Genomic DNA, 16,871 nt, shown 5'->3' on the forward strand with positions numbered 1-16,871 from the left:
TCTGAGATCTTTGAGACAGGGTGACCCTGGGGACTCAGCTCCTCATTAAATGTGGGCAGGTGAATATGGCTTCTAGAAGCTCTGTGCTTCTAGAGTTGCTGCAGCCTCGTGGCTGCACGGCAGGAGGGAAGGTGGCTTGCGGAAGCTGACAGAAAGGCCTGTCTCTCCCTAGGCTGCATGAGGGGGGCACGGGGCCTGAGGACTCCGCATCAGAGGTGAGACCCTGAGCCTTGGCCCCAGACTCCTGTCCCCTGACGTCGTTTTATCAGTCCTGAGGACTGCATTCTGCATTCCCTTGACTGTCCCTGTCTGCAGACTGACCGCCAGCCCTGGTCTGGCCTTGACATCTGGTGAATTTCAAAACAACCTGCTGAGGCTGGGTGCTCAGGGCCTTGCCCAGTCTCAAAATGGTCACTATCAAGAAGAGATGATCATATTAATTAATTAATTATATTCATTGATATTATTCATAATGTTAACTACAATCTGTACAGCTCCTTACCATTTACAAGGTGCTTACACACACACACACACACACACACACACACACACACGCACACACAATCTCATTTGATCTTCACAGCAGCCATATGTTGGCAGGATCAAGGGTTTGGGATTTCCATTTTACAGGAAAAGAAAGTGAGGCCCAGGGAAGGGAACTGCTCAAGGTCATCAGCTGAGGGTAAGCTGCTGCTGCTAAGGTGGTTTTGAGGGGGTAGATCTGCTCTCCCTGCCCATTCATTCCTGCATTCATTCTCCCATTCGTCCCTTCCTTCATCCATCTAGCATTTATTAAGCACCTACTGTGTGCCCCACTCTGTGCTAGACATTTATCCCTAAGCTGGGACACTTTTCCAGAGAGCAAGAGTTCTTGTGTTCCTGAGAGATGAGTTGGGGAGAGGAAGGGCAGAGAACCCACAGCCCCTTGGGAACTCAGGACTCCAGATCAGGCCGGACTTGCTGAGGGGGGAGCCTCATTTTTCTCTTGTTATTCTTTTTTTTTTTTTTTTTTTTAACTCCAGGAGTCTGCTGTGCAACCTGGCTCCAACAGGCCCGGTTTCTGGTGGGGCAGCTGCGGCTGGGGGTAGGCATGGGGGATGGGACGCTCCTACAGTCGACCACAGAGTCCTTGGCAGGGCTTAGGCCGGTGCCACCTGGCTGGTCTCCGTCTTAGAGGCGGTGGTGGAGGCCTCGTCATCACCCAGTGGGTTCTTGCCACAGCAGAGGGTAGTGAGCATGCAGTTCCGGAACTGGAAGGCAAGGAGAATGAGTCAGAGTCAGGGTCCGCCGAAAGTGCATAGGGCCAATGGAGGTGGTTGGCGAGATTTACCTCCAACCCCTTTCCTGCTTCTGGCTCTCAGCCTCCACGCCCCTCCCAAGTCTGGCTCCCTGGAGGGAACTTAGCGCATATGGCCCCGCCCCAGAGATGCCAGGGACCAAACCCAAGGGGGCTTTGCTACCGATGATATCCCATGAGGCCCTCTGTGTGCCAAGGGCTCTCTGTAAGTTATCTTATATTGCCCTAGAGTTTGGAATTTTGCCCTCTCTAGGAATGAAGACATTGAAGCCCAGAGAAGGGAAGTGACTTCCCAAGGGTCACTCAGCGAGAAAGTAAGAATTGAGATTTGAAACCAATCTGCCTAACTCCAGAGACCGTGTTTCCCCCACAGGAGCATGGATTCCACAGAGAAATCACCGGTCGATGTGAAAGCACTGCTGTATCCCTTCCTCCCCCAGAATAAGACTGTAGCTCCTTGCTCAGCTTTGTGGAGACTGGCCCCACCCCATTCCCAGGCTTGGGACTTAGACCACTTGAGTTTTAAAGTGGGCCTCCAGAAGCATCTGGACTAGGCACTTCTCATACGTGAGCCGGCGTGAGAGTCACCGGGGGTTGGGGGTGGGGTGCTTGTTAGAAATGCAGGTTCCTGGGCTCCCCCTGAGCCTCTGATTCAGCAGGAATCTGCATTTCGCCTAGATGACTCGGATGCTTGGGCGGATACTGGTGTCCCTGCCTGGTTTTGGGGGTGAAATGACCGAGGCCCAGTCAAGGACATGGCTTGTCCTCCATAGGCACTGCCTGCAGCCTGGGGCCCCTGGACCCTCCCGGCCCACCAGCGGGCACCTGCTTGTTCATCATGATGTAGATGACAGGATTGTAGATGGAAGAGGACTTGGCGAAGAACGCCGGGAGTGTCATGAAGATGGGGCCGAAGTTGGAGCCCTGGTGGGTGAAGATGTAGAATGCCACGCTGGCGTAGGGCACCCAGCAGATCAGGAAAGCGATGACCATGATGATGACCATGCGAGTGACCTCCTTCTCAGCCTTCTGGGTGGTGGCGGACTCCTGCTGCTGGGCTGCAGCCTGTAAGGACACAAGGGCTGCTGTCCAGACTGCGGCTCCTTTGGGACCGGGGCCAGGCTCAACCCAACCAATGCGTGTGTCCCCTGCACCCAGCACAGGTCCATACCTCCTTGACTGTGAAGACGAGCTGTCCGTAGCAGAAGAAGATGACAATCATGGGGATGGTGAAGTGGACCACGAACATGTAGATGACGAAGGACTCGTTGTTGACCTCCGGCTTGAGCGTGTAGTAGTCGATCCCACACGAACACTGCATGCCTTCAGGGATGTACCTGAGCACCAGAGGGGGACGGGGTAAGAGAGGGCATAAGGGAGGCCCACGTGTGAGGGACTTGAGAAACAGACCGCAGCTGGTCCGGGCCCTGGCTCTGCCAACACACCTGCTGTGTGGCCAGGCTTGCTCTGGGCCCTGCTTTCCCTGTGTTTAAAACAGGCATAATAAAATAACTGTGTGGCTACACGGCTGTGAGGATCAGATCAACTGAGAGGAGGACTCGGATGCCCCTCGTGAAAACAGCTGTGCCACCATGAGACGGCCCCGCGTCTTGCCTCGCAGAGGTTGGTGGGGAGAAAGGAAAAGCTCCCCAGCTCTGTATTTGAGGCAGTTCATACAAACTAGGGTCTCACTAACAGGGTAGGGGGATTTTCTAGAGCAAAGATGGGCACACAGTAAGGGATCTTTGCACTGTTTCTAGAAACAAGAGACCCCAGGGCCATGTTGTTAGGACGTTTCTGTGATTTCAGAGAATGGTGACAAGGGAGTGTCTACTGGCTGTGCCTGTGGGGATGGGCCTAGGCAGGACTGGAGAAAACAGGGAAAGAGGCTGGAGGCAGTGGGCTCAGGTTCAACAAGGGACAGAAAAAAATTGACCCCAGGAAGCTGAGAGGGGAGGGAAGGGAAGAGAGATTAGGAACTTCCCAGAAGCAGAGGGACGCAAGGCCTCCAGGAACCCACAGGGTCACCCGTCCACCCCAAACCACTGTCCTCCCGTCCCTCATCTGAGCCGCGTTTGGAGATGATGAACTAGAGCCTGGACAGGATGCACTTCCCAGAGGCTACAATGCCACCGCCTGCACTAGGTAGGCTTGGCCTCCCCAGGTGCTGAGGCCCAAGGTCAGAGGGCGTTGCCTATAGGGCAAAGAGGATTGGAATCTGGTCCTGGCTTAGTTGAGGATTAGGGGCACAGCCAAGGTTAAGGGTTGGGGCGTCTTGGATTTTCCTTGACATGGGGGCTCAGGAGGTGGGACTGGCCCCTGGAGCAACATTAGGGTCTGATTCTCTCTTCCCCTCCCTAAACCCCTCCCCTGGGAGAGCTGCCAGGGTGGCGTTTGGGGTAGGGGGCATATGAGCTCGGTGCCCAGAACGAGACAGCCCCAGGTTTGAGTCCTGGCTGAGGACCCTACAAAGAACCCCCGCCCTAGGGTCCCTTCCCTTCTGCTTAGTGCCATTACCTGGACCAACCCACGAGGGGGGGTGCGGCACAGGCCAGTGCCATGATCCAGGTGAAGACGACGCCCATTATGGCATGGTTCTCCCCAAAGCGGAAGTTGCTCATGGGCTTACACACCACCACGTACCGCTCGATGGCCAGGACCACCAAAGACCACAGGGCAATTTCACCTGCAAGGCAGTCAGCTATCAATCAACATGCCCCCTGCCTGGACCCCACTGTCCAAGGAGGGGGCACTCCTGGATGGGAGAGGGCGGCCAGCAAGCCCGCCCAGGGCAGGGTTGGGGCCAGGACTGAGGAAAGAGAGGGCTTCGAGTGTGAGAAGAGGAGTGAAGGCGCTGTGAGGCAGGGGGGCGCTATGCAGACACAGAGTGAGCAGGGTGTCCTCCAGGAAGAGGAGTTAGTTCAGTTAGAGCTCTGGGTTCACGAAGGACTGGAAGTCAGCTTCCAGGGTCATGATTAGACTAGGGGCCCTGGAGGGAGTTTATACAGAAGAATATGTGCTCCGTGGGGCGACAGGCAGAGTGCCTGTTGGAGCTGGGTTCCTTCTCTCCCTTCTGTGCATCAGTCTCTCCCCGGCGAGGAATGAAATACCCTGCGCCCGTGGGTCCCCCCAGAAAGCTGGCCAATGTTTTGCCTGAGGAACAGGAAAGAATGGTGGAATTCAGACAAGCGCCCTGCACGTCACCCCAGAAACTCAATCGGGAGGGTGGCCATAGAATTTGCCAAGCAAACCGGGACATTGCTGAGAGAAAAACAGAACACGACTAAGTATTCCTCTGGGATAATAACTGTGAACTGACGCCAGCCCTGCAGAGACGTGCCCGCCTGCATGTGGCCTCCGTCTCACCCCTGCTTTCTAGCCTCAGCCTCCTCAGCCCACCTCCAGCCTTGTTGTGTGGGGGAGCTTATCCCTTTCCAACAAACCCCTTCCCTAGGGCGGCACTAGACCTGTGTGGGGATCTGTAGCTTTGAAAAGTGCACTCAAATAGTCTCTTTGACTAGAAAACTGATGGGGTGCTGCAGAGATAACAGATCCTGTTTAGTAGAGAACAGCGAGGCACAGAGGAGGGAAGAGACACATGCAGGGATGTGGCAGGGCAGTGACCAGGAGTGTCTCCCTTCTCTGAGGACACATGGCCTCTCAGGCAAGCAGGAGAGGACCAGGGAGGCTGAGAGAGCCCAGCACCGGCCACAAGGGCTGCTCTGTCTAGGACACCGTCTCAGCCCCGTGCCTGGGGAACTTCTGGCCACCACTGGGTGCTTGTCACCTTCACTGACCACAGATCACCCAGTCTCAGGCCACGAGAAAGGAGTGACAAAGGGCTACCACATACAGGCGGACCCTTCTCTGCTTGGTCAGATAGATGCCAGCGGGGAGAGGCTGAGCCCATTGTTTAGCACAAAGTCCAGTTGCCGGAGGACTAATGATCTGCGTGTGCCCTGGGCTGAAAGCCCTGAGCACAGAGATCTGTCTTGTCCGGCTCCGTTCCCAGTGCCCAGCATGGGTCTCACAAGGCACAGCTGCTCCGAGAGAAAGAGAACACGGCCCAAAGAGCCACAGAAATGTGGGGTGGAAACAGCTCTATGCTCACCACAATGTGGCCCCAGCAAGACCCTTGACTCTTTCATCCTGTTTCCCTGATGCAAAGCAAGACAATGGCACCACTCGACGTGAGATAAAGTGCCCGATGCCCGCCCTCAGTAAACAGCAGCCTCGCTTATCATTCCTAACAGTGTCTGTGGATTAAGTGGAGAGTGCTGATGAGTGTAGAGGGGGAAGGCCTCTTCATCACCATCCCCAAATACGGAGTTCTCTTCCAATGCCTTTGCACCCTCCCCACCACCGACTCCTGACTCCCCATACCCCAGTTCGTACCGCCCAGTGTGGCAAAGAAGCCCTCCATATTGCATCCGGTGGGCCCGAAGACAAAGTATCCGTGCAGAGAGGTGTAGAGGGTGGTGGTGAAGCCGCCAAAGACCATGAAGAGGTCGGCCACGGCCAGGTTGAGCAGGATGTAGTTGAGAGGCGTGCGCAGCTTCTTGTGCTGGACCGTGACGTAGAGCGTGAGGAAGTTGATGGGGAAGCCAAGCACGATCAGCAGGAACATGTAGGCGGCCAGCATGGAGAACTGCCATGGCTCAGCCAGGTAGTACTGTGGGTACTCGAAGGGGCTGCGCACCACACCCGTCTTGTTGGAGAAGGGCACGTAGAAGTTCGGGCCCTCCGTCCCGTTCATGGCTGCGGTCCTGGTGGCTTGCCCGGTGGGCGGCTCAGACCCAAAAGTGCTGCAGAGGACGGAGCGTGGCCACCCAGGGCTCCGGCTGAATGACTCCGGGCTCTAACCCCCCCCAGGCCCTTATAAAGTGACCTCCCCTCCCTAAGCTCCTGGCTGAATCAGCACCTGGGAGATTGGGGGCATTATTAATCATACTAATCCCCACTACTGCAACTGGGGGCCTAATTGGCTTCCAAGAGGGGCCAAGGTGACTCTAGGAAGAAGCCTGGGGCCAAAGAGGGGAAGTACTGGGGACCCTGGGAAAAGGCAGGAAGCCCAACCCCAACTCTTCTGGTCCCCAGGAATCTCTGCCCATCGCAGTCTGTGGGCCTTGGCCTGGCATTGGCATCTCTCTGGCTCCATGCCCGTGCCCCTTCACTTCATGCCGGAGGACTCTGTCTTCCTCCCCACTGGACCTGAGGGTGGAGGCTCTGGTTCTCCTCAGTCTCTCAGGCCCTTACCTATTTCTTCCCCACCTGTCACCTCCTGACCCTAACACCAGGCCATCTCACCAAGTTAGGAGCTCTATGAGGGCAGGGGCCACGTCCCGCCAGCTTCAGCACGCTCCATGCCAGACCACAGCCCGGCACAGACCAGGAGCTCCATGGGTATTAGAATGGGAATTCACTCACTTGCTTGTTCATTAAACATTCATGTGCAGGCCACCGGGGATACAAAGATCCAGAAAGGAGGAGGTTATGCGCTGCGGAGGACCCTGATGTGGGAAAGACAGATCCGGGTCCAGGGAGGGGCTTCCATGAGGCCAAGGGAAGGGAGACTGCTTATCCTGGGGAGGTGTCCGGGGAGGGGAAGTTTGGGTCTTTGAGGGAGGGGAGTATTTTGCTAAGTTGCCAAGAGGGAAAACAGGGGAGACTGAAGACCAGGGCTGACAGAGGCCCGAGGCTTGTCTGGGGTGAGGCCTCACATGGGCTATGGGTCTTGATACCAAGCTGAGGAATCTAGTTTTATCCAAACAGTAGTGGGCATTGGCTTGGGCAGATCTTTTGTTGTTTTGTTTTTAATATAGTTTATTGTCAAGTTGGTTTCCATATAACACCCAGTGCTCATCCCAACAAGTGTTGGCCAGATCTTAAGGGGCAGAAACGTAGCTCGAATGCCCCCAAAGGTGTATTGGAGGGAGTGAGGGAGAGAGGAGGGGACCAGAGCAGGGGGTGACTGGAGCAGAAAGGGGACAGAGGCTCTAAGGCTCCTGAAGCAAGGCCTTGCATCCCAGAGGCAGCTCGGTGCCCGGTGGAGTGCTGGGCACCGGATCAGGGCCGTGAGCGAGGCGGGCTTGGGCCCGGTGTGGAGGCGAGGCCGAGCCTGGACAAAGAACTGGTTGGACGCTGTCGCACGCAGGGCACATCTGGGGACGTCTGTGTAGGCTGGGCTGGGACCGCGGGCCTTGGAAGCTGTGTGACAGGTCACTCCACGAAGGCAGCTTCTGGGGGCTAATGGAGGCTGGGCACTGAGAGGCTCCCCCCATCCATGAGGGGAGCACAGGGACGAAGGGGGGTACACGGCAGTGCCCGGGATGACCACCCTCCAGCCACAAGTGTGTATGGAGCATGTACTGTGCTGCGTGCAAGATGCTCCGTTCTGACAGATATGATAGAGAGGGACGATGCCCACAGGCAGCACCATTGGGGGGTGGGGGGGCAGGGCTCACAAGCAAGTACGGAAACAAATGAAATCGGGAAAGTTCAGATTGTGACCTGCTCCTAGCACACTGTCATTGGAGCAGTCCGCAAAGGGGAAGTCCTAGCCATGAGCTCAGTGGCTGAGGGAGGGAGCCGGCCAGGGTGGTGTCCTGGTCTCTGAGACTTCCAGCCCTGATACTCTCATCCGTGCAGTCTCTTCCCACCTGAAACCCCCAGACCTGGTCACTCAGAAAAGCCCCCCCCCCCTTTCCCTCCAGCCTGCCTGAGGGTCCCGAGCCCTGCCTGTCGGGTGGTGTCAGGGCTTGCACGTGGAGGGCTGATGAAATGTGCACTGGGGGGGATGCGCTCAAGGGAAGGAGTGGCAGGGCTGCTGGCGTGTGACCTTTCGCAGTTTAAGGTACTTGGTTCAGTGATTAGGCCCAGCGCTAATGAGGTCAAGGTGGAGGGTTTGATTCTGATGTGGCCCTGGTAGCCAGACGGAGGGAGGAGCACTGGACTCCCTAGGTCAAGACTGGCCCGCACGCAGCCCTGCACTGGCAGGGGTGAGCCCTTGACCATAGACCCTCAGCACCTTGCCTTCACCTCCTCCTAACACTTATGACAGCCTGGAAGCTTTTATGTTCTGTTCATGCGTTTTTTTGTCCATCTCGCAGGCTGTCACGTGAGCAAGGGGAGGGGAGGGGGCAGCAGGGTGGGGGGTGTCTGGCCAGCTCTCAACAGGGTTCCCAGAGCCGAGCATGGTGCTCAGCACGTCGCAAAACATAAATCACTTCCCATACACTGGAAGGAACTGAATTTCTGTTTTGTTCACTGATGTATCCTCAGGGCCTGGCACATAGTAGGTGCTAAGTATTTGTGGATCGAGCGAGTAGATAGATCTAGGTTATCTAATCAGTGCTTCCCTCTCTTAAGTCTCTGAGATTAATGATCCTCCCTCACAGGGCCATGGCCAGTGGGGAATTAAAGGCATCACCACTGTGACGTTGCACTGTAATCTATGAGGCCTGACAAAGAGTCCTTTTTTAAACAGCCAAAAAATGGTCTTTGTTCAGAGCAACAGGCTCCTAGTGAGCAAGAAGGTCAAGAGAAGTCACCTACCCTGACCCTCCTGCTACATTTCTCTGGTGGGGAGGCTGAGGTCCAGGGTGGGCAGTGAGTCAGTGGCCCAGGTCACATAATAAACCTGGGCTATCACCCGCCCGGCCATGCCTCCATCCCTACACCAAAGACAGCTCTCAGGAAAGTTCTGCTAGTTGTTCACACCATGGTATAAATGACAAAAAAAAAAAAGTTGTGCTGGGCTGGTGGGAGAGCCACAAGACTGAGTCACACAGGCCTAGGGCAGCAGTGGTGGCTCTGAAGGCAGGGGGTGGCACTGGACTCTAGCCTGGGGCCCTGAGTCACCCTGAGAAGTCCCGCTTCCCCTCTCCAGCCTCAGTTTGCTAGAACTAGGAAACCCATCTGCATGTTTGACGTGACCTGCCTTCCTGCCAGGGTCCAGTCACAGATCTTCACACCTTATCATTTAGGTGCCATGGTACCCCTTAGTTGGGTGTGGCCCCTTTACACTTAGCCTTACATCTGGACTGAGGCTCTGATGCCGTGCAGCCTGGGCACAGCCCGGCCCCCTCCCTTCCCTGTGCCTCAGTTTCCTACTCTGTTGCGTGTAAGTGATCAATGACTGTTGCTGACAGTATTAGCCTCTTAGAGTCTCATTCAGGTCTCAGCTTACAAAGCACTCCTTGGAGAGGCCCCGGCTCTACACGCCAGGACCCCCCACCTCCACATGACATTTGTCTCTAATCAGTACCCATCACTGTCGGCAGTGGTCTTACTTGTCTCCTTACTGACTCACTGCCCATCTCTCTCCAGAGTGCAGGGCTGGCCTGGCCTGGACCTCACTGTAACTGAGCTGGCAGCTTGGAGCAAGGACTCAATAGATATCTGTCGAATGGATGCACAACTCCCGGCCCCCCATGAGGAGGTCTCACTCCCTAACCTCTAAGCACTGAGGAAATGGGCTCAGAGGGTTAATTCCTGAGCAGAGCTGGAGGTGAACTGGCAGCCTAACTCCCCAGCCTGAGCTTTCTTCTATGCCAGGTGGTCCAGACGGGGTCCGGGAGCTTGCCAAGGGATAAGCCGCAATGTGGGTGACTTTCTGAGCCACTGGCCCCTCAGGCAGGCTTGGGGACAAGCTTTTGGGGGTGGAGGGCTGGGGTTGGCTGCCTCTGAAGATGGTGGCACCTATCTCCAAGCTCCCCTGAGCCCGGCCCTCTGGGAGCCCAGGTGCAGGCCTCTGACTCGGCCGTGGAGGATTAGGGGCTTAGCCAGTAGCACACAAATAGCTCGTAAGCCTCTGCACGGAGGTGCTGCTGGTTCAGCAGCTTCCTCTTCCCTTTCCTTTCCTTTCTCCTCCTCCTCCTCCTCCTCCCTACCTCCTCTCCCTGGCTTAGCCCCACCTGGCTGCGTCACTGCTGCTGAGTGAGGCCTTAGACTCAGATGAGAATGTCAAAGGGAAGAAAGGAAGGAGATGGACCTGCTCTCCTCCTCTTCCTTCCTCTTCTCCTCCAGTCCCACTTCCTCCCTCTTCCCTCCTCCCTCTCCCCCTACCCCAACATTGGCCAAACACTTCCTACGTGCCATGCTCAGGGCTGGTGCTAGAGACACTGGGATGAATCCTGTACAGCCCCTGCCCTCAAGGAGCTCCCAGGCTCAGGGGCCTGCTGACAAAGGGAAAAAACACCACCACCACAAAGAACCATGGGAGGTAGGGCTCTGCTCCCAGCCCCGGGGCTGTGAGATCCCAGGGGACCACAGTGTGGAGCAGGAGGGGGGAGGGAGGCCCCCTAGCCTAGCCAGGGGGACAGCTGAGCCAAGGCACAGCAAGAAAGGGGCCAGTTGGTATGGGAGCCCCAGGCCTGGGGTGGAGCGGCAGGCCAGGGAGGGCAGGCCTAGGAATCCGGGTGCTGGCTGGCCAGCAGCGGGGAGGGTTATAAGCAGGGGAGAAGCATGATTAGGTTCCATTCTAGGAAGATGTTCTGGAGTCTGGGTGAAGTACTGGGATAAGTGCTTGACCCAGGGTGAGAGCCCTGCCCAGTGCAGGCCTCTTTGCTGAGGTTCCCACCTACCCTGAGGGTGGGGCTAGCACAAATGGAAGGTCACCTGTCATCTGCCATAGGCATCAGCCTTGGAGATGGGGCACCTGTCTACCTGTGCAAGAGCCTCAAAGGGCCTCCGGGTCTCAGCAGCCTCCCTGGGAGTGGATGGGGACCCCTAGCTGGTTGTGGCCAGACTAAAGCCAGGCCTACCTAAAGCCTGGCCTAGGGCTCTTTCTGGGCTGTGCAACCCCCCTTTTCCTTACTTCTTCCTTCCAGGAACATGGGTTGCGCTGGGGACTTGGGAGGTCAAGTCACAGCCTGACCCACTTCCAAGCTGTGTGGCCTCCAGCAGCCGTGCCTCTCTCCAGCCTCAGTGGCCTTTTAGTGAAATGGGCATCTCAATGTCCCTACAGTGCCTTCCTTGTTATAGCATGTGAAGGGTCATCAGGCTCATCAGATGGAGACTGAGGCTCAACCTCAAAGTCCCCCTGGAAGGGACCTTTCTGCATCCACGGAGAAAGTGAGCCTTGGAGAAAGAACAGGCCCGGTCAAGACCTTGTCCAGGCTGGGACAGGAGAGATGCAGAACATGATGCTTAGGTGTGAAAGCTGTGCCTGGGTGTGAACCCCATCTTGGCTCAGTAAGTATTTGTTGAATAAAGGAGAGAATGTTGCTGAGCCTCAGTTTCATCATCTGCATTAATGGGCATCCTTGGGGGCTGTTGAGGATTAAATAAGACAATGTGTGGAGAGTGCTTAGCAATGTGTATGGTACTCAGTAAGCGTTTGATTGAAAGGAAGCCACCGTCTCAGACCTCCCCAGCTTCCGTGTGCTTCCCTGCGACAGCAGAACCTGGCACGGCACACCCTGGTTTTTGCGTTACTCGGCTGAGAAGACGCATGCTGGAGTCTCAGGCTGGGCCCCCCACCCCCTGCCTCTAGCCACAGACCATCTGATCTGTCACTGTGATTGACGCCTGTTGGGTGGCTGAGGCTGTTTTCTCTCTCTCCTCTCTTTTTCCCAGCCATATGCAAATGATTTCAGTTCAAATAATGCGCTAATGGAAATCCTAACACATTAATAAATGTTTAGCAAGAGAGAGAGCATGCATGATGGTAAGTAATTAGACACTCAACGGAGGAGTTCTGTTGGCACAACTGTCTGGCTCCCTTTCTGTATTTTCCTCCATCATCTCCAAAGAGAGATGCAGAGGGAGGCAGGAGAGGAAGGGGGAGGGCAGGGGGCCAGCTTCAGCACTCACCACTGGACGGCCTCTGCAGCCACTCCTGTCTTCAGGCCTCAGTCTTCACCCCTCCAATGGGGACATTTGTCCCGCTCTGCCCACTTCACAGACGAGCTGTAAAGTATCAATATCCAATCACAAGGGTGGTTTTCTGATCTGACAGCCCAGTTCTCTTTCCCCTGCTGTCAGGACTTTGCATAAAGCACTGGATCATTGCCACCTCCGGGACAGGTAGTGTGGAGGGCGAAGGGCACAGGAGACTCAGGGAAGGGCAGATCAGGGGCTTCCACCTAGGGCTGGGTGAGCCCTTGGACTCCAGCACCTCCACCCACCCCCATGACTACAGAATGGAAATCACAACCCTTCCATCAGAAGGCTGGTGTGAGAACTCAGACAACATATGAAACTCGGCTGGCAAAGCAAAGGACCCCAATAAATGTCAGCTCTCCCTCCAGGCCCTCAAGCAGCCAAATCAGACACTGCTGATGCTCAGGGGCAGCAACCTTAGCGGAACCTCAAACAGACCCACTGCCTTCAGGAGCTGGAGGCAAGAGGAAAGCCTCAGCAGGGGAGGGGCCTCTGTGGGGCTGGGGAATGGGGAAGAGAAGGGGGGCCTGGCCTCAGGCAGGAAGCAGAGGGTGGGCTCCAGAACCTCTGAGGAGAGGCCCTCTTTGCCGTCTTCTCTGGAGCCAGGAACCTTATTTTCTGGTCAAGACAGAGCCCCATGAAACCAAAATAAACAAACACTCGTTCCCCTACCTATTCCCATATTGCCATTTCGATTAGATTAAATTTTAAGAGCAGGCAAATGTAATGTTCCTCTCAGATCAAATTAGAAACAGGTGCACTTTTGCATAAGGAAATTAAGTTGCAGACAATATGAAGATTTGCTAAAATGCAGACACTGATGAAAATAAGTAGCCCTTTTATTTGTAATTATTGAGGCAATCTGTTCACAAAGTGTACATGTTAATGGTCTGACAGATCTGTGGACTCCAGCAGGCTGCCACCAACAACTCAGAGCCTTTCTGAAAGTAACGGATTTTTTTTTTCTGACAGTTTAACTCTTCCTTTGACAGCCCAGCCAAGTGCAAGGTGGCCCTGGTGGGAGCGGTGGTCCTGAGGGGGCCAGTCACGTGCTGGGGTCATCGATGCGTCTCCGACAGTAGGGGCAGCAGGTGTGTTGAAGCACCAGCAGCTCGTAGTCCTCCGAATGGAACATCTGAGAAGAAACGGTCATGACCCAGTGCCAACCCCCCGCCCTTCCAAGCGGGAGGAAGCCTGGCAGTGAGTCAGGGCTGGAAACACAGGTCCAGAACACCTTTGTCTGAGGACTGGAAGAAAGGGGAAGAAAGGTCTGGGGTCTGAGGCCCCTTTTTTTTTTTTTAATTAATTTATTTATTTTTGAGAGAGACAGAGACCATGCAAGCAGGGAAGGGGCAGAGAGAGAGGGAGACAGAATCCCAAGCAGGGATCGACATGGGGCTTGAACTCACAAACCCATTGAGCCACCCAGGCACCATGAGGCCCCCTTTTTTTCTAAATGAAATTTAAAGGTGCATCACACTTGGCTGGCCCTCCCAGATTAGAAGCAGGTACAGACAGCACAGGGTCAGGGGCAAGCCCACTCCAGATAGCATATGGGGTACAAGTGAGAGGACGGAGGGCCCATGGACAGCCGAGTCTCTTCCCAACTGGGGGCCTTGGCTTGGCCTTGGGATCACTTGTGCTCCACCCAGATGCTGGGTTTCCCCAGGGGGACCCTTGCAAAATGGAAGAGCAGCATAAAGAGGAAACTGGTAAGCACATATGAGCTGTAGGCGCAGTACCTGGAAGCAGGAGGGGCACATGGTGATGGAGGCGTCGGGCAGGAGCGAGCGGAAGTACTGCCACTGCAGGGGCGGGGGCCAGCGCTTGATGAGGACGTCTCGACGACTCATGGAGCGCAGCACCGACCGGCTTACCACCACGGGCACGAACTCTGAGCCGCCCTGCTGCCGGGCGGCATGTGGGAAGCAGGGGGCCCAGGGGCTCTTACTCAGCCGGGGTGACATGTTCACATGGGTCATGATCCCAGAATTTGGGGGGCAACCAGGGAGGAGTCCAGAAACTTCCAATGCTAGGTGCCCTGACAGAGCCCTGGCAGAGCAGGTGGCTCCTGTTAGCCATCTTTAGTGAGCGGGAACCTATCACCTCAATTTCCCCACGGCCTTAACAGGGAGCAAGTCTGCTTCATGCCAAGGACTGTGTATAGAAGGGATCTGGGCCCCCCTCCCAACAAGCCTTGGTGTCTCCACAGCCCACCACTCAGAAAGGTGCCCCCACCTCAAAGCTCAGCTTTGCTGTGAATGGGTCATCGTCTCTCACAGAGCCCACGGTCTCATCCAGCCGCAGAGTCTGGGAATCTGAAGGGGTCCCGTCAAGGACACAACCCGAGGCTGAGCGGGACACAGGTCCTAACCTCCACCCGACACAAGACTCACAGGAACCCGATGTGGCCCTGGTGTGTTTCCCTATGACTCTCTGGAATATTTCTAGAGGGAACACAGGCCAGGGAGGAGACAGCCATTGTCACACGGAGGCTGGGACCAGGCCCCAGTGCACAAGCAGGAAAGGGGCTCTGATGGGCCCTTTGCTGCCTCATATAGTTCATGCTGTGGCCCATGCAGGCCTGCTGACCAGAAGCACCTAGTAAGCAGAGGCTGCAGGCCTACTGTGGGTGGGAGGAGAAATAATGGGCCTCCCTGGAAACCACGGCCAGAAAATATGGCAATTCCTGCAGAAACACTTCGCAGTCACCATGTGGTCTGTAGGCACTTGAGATGGTCTTGCAGGTCATATTTCACATAGAAGGGGGCGAGAGCTCCTACAAGCCCTAAGGCCGGCCAGACTGGGCTGAAGGTGCCCAGGGAGCTGCCCCCTCTGCCAGGTGGTGGCAGAGGAGCTGATGTGAGGCCAGGGTGAGAGGGGTTCCCTCGAGGAAGGGCCCTAGGGCAATGGAGGCTGCTGGTGCCAGGTTAGGTATGACATGCAGTCCCACCAGGCAGTAACGAGCTGGCCAAACCCTCTGATGTGGGCGTGCAGGGGGCTGGCATGCAGCCATAATTTCATGTGCCCTGGGGTTTTGCTGTCATGCTGGGAGGGCCCCTTTCCCAGGACTGTCAGGCTGATGGGGTTCAGCGCTGGTGCTGCTGCTGGGACAGGGAGGGTGCTGTCAAAGAACGAAGCCACTCAAAGGAGAGCAGAACCAAGAGGACAAAAGACAGCCTCCCGCGGGTGCCGGACGAGCACCCGGATCCAGCAGGGTCCGTCTAGGCCTAGGCTTCTTTACACCTCTTGTGTGCTTGGCCTGAGTTGTGCTGTCTGTCTCTTGTACATAAAAGTAACCTGACTGTGAAGACTGATAGACATCATATGCTGTGTGGGTTGCTCAGCTCTGCACAACCAGAAGCACAGACAGTACCTTTTAGGAGTTAGGGTGGGTGGGAGGCCCTCCCAGGAATGAGGCATAGGTGAAGGCCAAGGTGCCATCTCCTCTTCCACATGCCTCTTCTGGGCTTGTTGGCCATGCACTGTCCCCTTCCTGTACCTCTGAAGCCTGGCCGGCTCTCTGCCCACTCCCAGCCCCATCCCTGCCACCATGTGGGCCTCTCCAATCACTCAGCAAAGTCTGCCATGGCTTTGCCCCCACTGGCCCAGCCACCCCCCGGGGCCTTCCCGCTTCCCGCCTTGCACCCAGACCTCGTGTTTGGCTGGCACACACAGAGGGCCAGCCCAGCACCCAGGATACTGTTGCTCGTGGTCTCTTGCCATTTGTTCTCATGCTTGTGTCTTGGTGCCTCCAGGTCAATGAGGGAGACAGCTTCTTCATCAGTGATCCCCTCTTCCAGGTAGAATTCAACCAGGTGCAACACCTCTAGGGAGACAGGGCACAGGGAGGGGCTGTGGGATGGCCGCCTCAGGGGGAGCTAGGGGCTGGGATGCTCTCACCAGGCAGCATGAGGGGAGGGGGGAGGATCAGTCGCTTCCCCACCCAGCAGCAGGCTTCTCCGTAAGCAAGGAGACACGGCAGGGCCGCCTCTTTTGAACACTGCGTGTTTGGAGGAAGCAGGCATGTATGCATTCATGTGCACATGTGCATGGATGTGCATGGGTGAGAACCAGTGGCCTTTAGCCCCTCCTTCTTCCCCCTAATAGCTGATGGGCTCCTCTCCAAGGGAGCAGAAACGGCCTCTGTCCAGCTACCTGGAAGGGCCTTCTGATCCTTGGTCAACATAGAAGGAACTGTGACTTAAGAGCCCATCTTAGCCTCCCAGACCAAATGCCCGCCCAGTGGCATCTGGGGTATTTATGTTATGCAAAACCCCACACCAGCTTCTGAGGGGTGGGTGCTTCAAGTCTGGGCAGCACAGGGTCCTATTTCTGGGAACCCTTAGTGACTGTGCATCTGGTGGGGTGGCTGTCACGCCGTCCCCAGTTTACGACTGAGGACACGTGAGGCCAAGGAGCAGTGGAGAGGGCCCAGCCACCCCCGGCTGCTCCTGCTGCACACGCCAGACTCACCATAGGAAGAGGCGGAGAAGACAAAGGGCTGGCGGCAATTGATGCAAACGTTGCCCAGGTTGTTCAGCAACGGGTTGTTGGTGGAGCAGCGGTAGCACAAGGGCACCAGCTCCTATAAAAGCACAAGAACCACAACTGCCCGAGGGCCAAACCCCGAGGGAGGAAATGCTCCCCACTCTGATTTCAGCCCCCTGGGGCCTGGCTGCCAAGAAGA

At 56.1% G+C, this 16,871-nt stretch overlaps 2 protein-coding genes across 7 annotated transcripts in view; both read right to left on the reverse strand.

Moving 5' to 3' along the window:
- Positions 1-1,037: 1,037 nt before the first annotated feature.
- On the reverse strand, positions 1,038-12,139 carry RHO (rhodopsin). Its single transcript, XM_039231387.1, has 6 exons — positions 12,113-12,139; positions 5,693-6,102; positions 3,815-3,983; positions 2,469-2,634; positions 2,123-2,362; positions 1,038-1,250 (listed from the first exon to the last, which is right to left on the reverse strand). The coding sequence occupies exons 2-6, from the start codon at positions 6,051-6,053 to the stop codon at positions 1,140-1,142; spliced, it is 1,047 nt and encodes a 348-aa protein (XP_039087318.1). The 5' UTR covers positions 6,054-6,102; positions 12,113-12,139; the 3' UTR covers positions 1,038-1,139.
- Positions 12,140-13,002: 863 nt separating this feature from the next.
- The window catches only part of IFT122 (intraflagellar transport 122), a 73,404-nt gene continuing 69,535 nt past the window's right edge, over positions 13,003-16,871 (reverse strand). For 2 of the 6 annotated variants that reach the window (XM_039231424.1, XM_039231429.1), the window contains 5 exons: positions 16,658-16,769; positions 15,885-16,010; positions 14,420-14,499; positions 13,924-14,088; positions 13,003-13,316 (listed from right to left, as the gene is read on the reverse strand). In XM_039231424.1, the coding sequence (XP_039087355.1) occupies positions 13,227-13,316; positions 13,924-14,088; positions 14,420-14,499; positions 15,885-16,010; positions 16,658-16,769 (573 nt within the window). In that variant the 3' untranslated portion in view covers positions 13,003-13,226. The other 4 variants (XM_039231426.1, XM_039231425.1, XM_039231428.1 and 1 more) reach the window with 4 other exon arrangements.

This window comes from Hyaena hyaena, unplaced genomic scaffold (assembly GCF_003009895.1).
Source record: "Hyaena hyaena isolate Hyena2069 unplaced genomic scaffold, ASM300989v1 scaffold_56, whole genome shotgun sequence".
Lineage (NCBI taxonomy): Eukaryota > Metazoa > Chordata > Mammalia > Carnivora > Hyaenidae > Hyaena > Hyaena hyaena.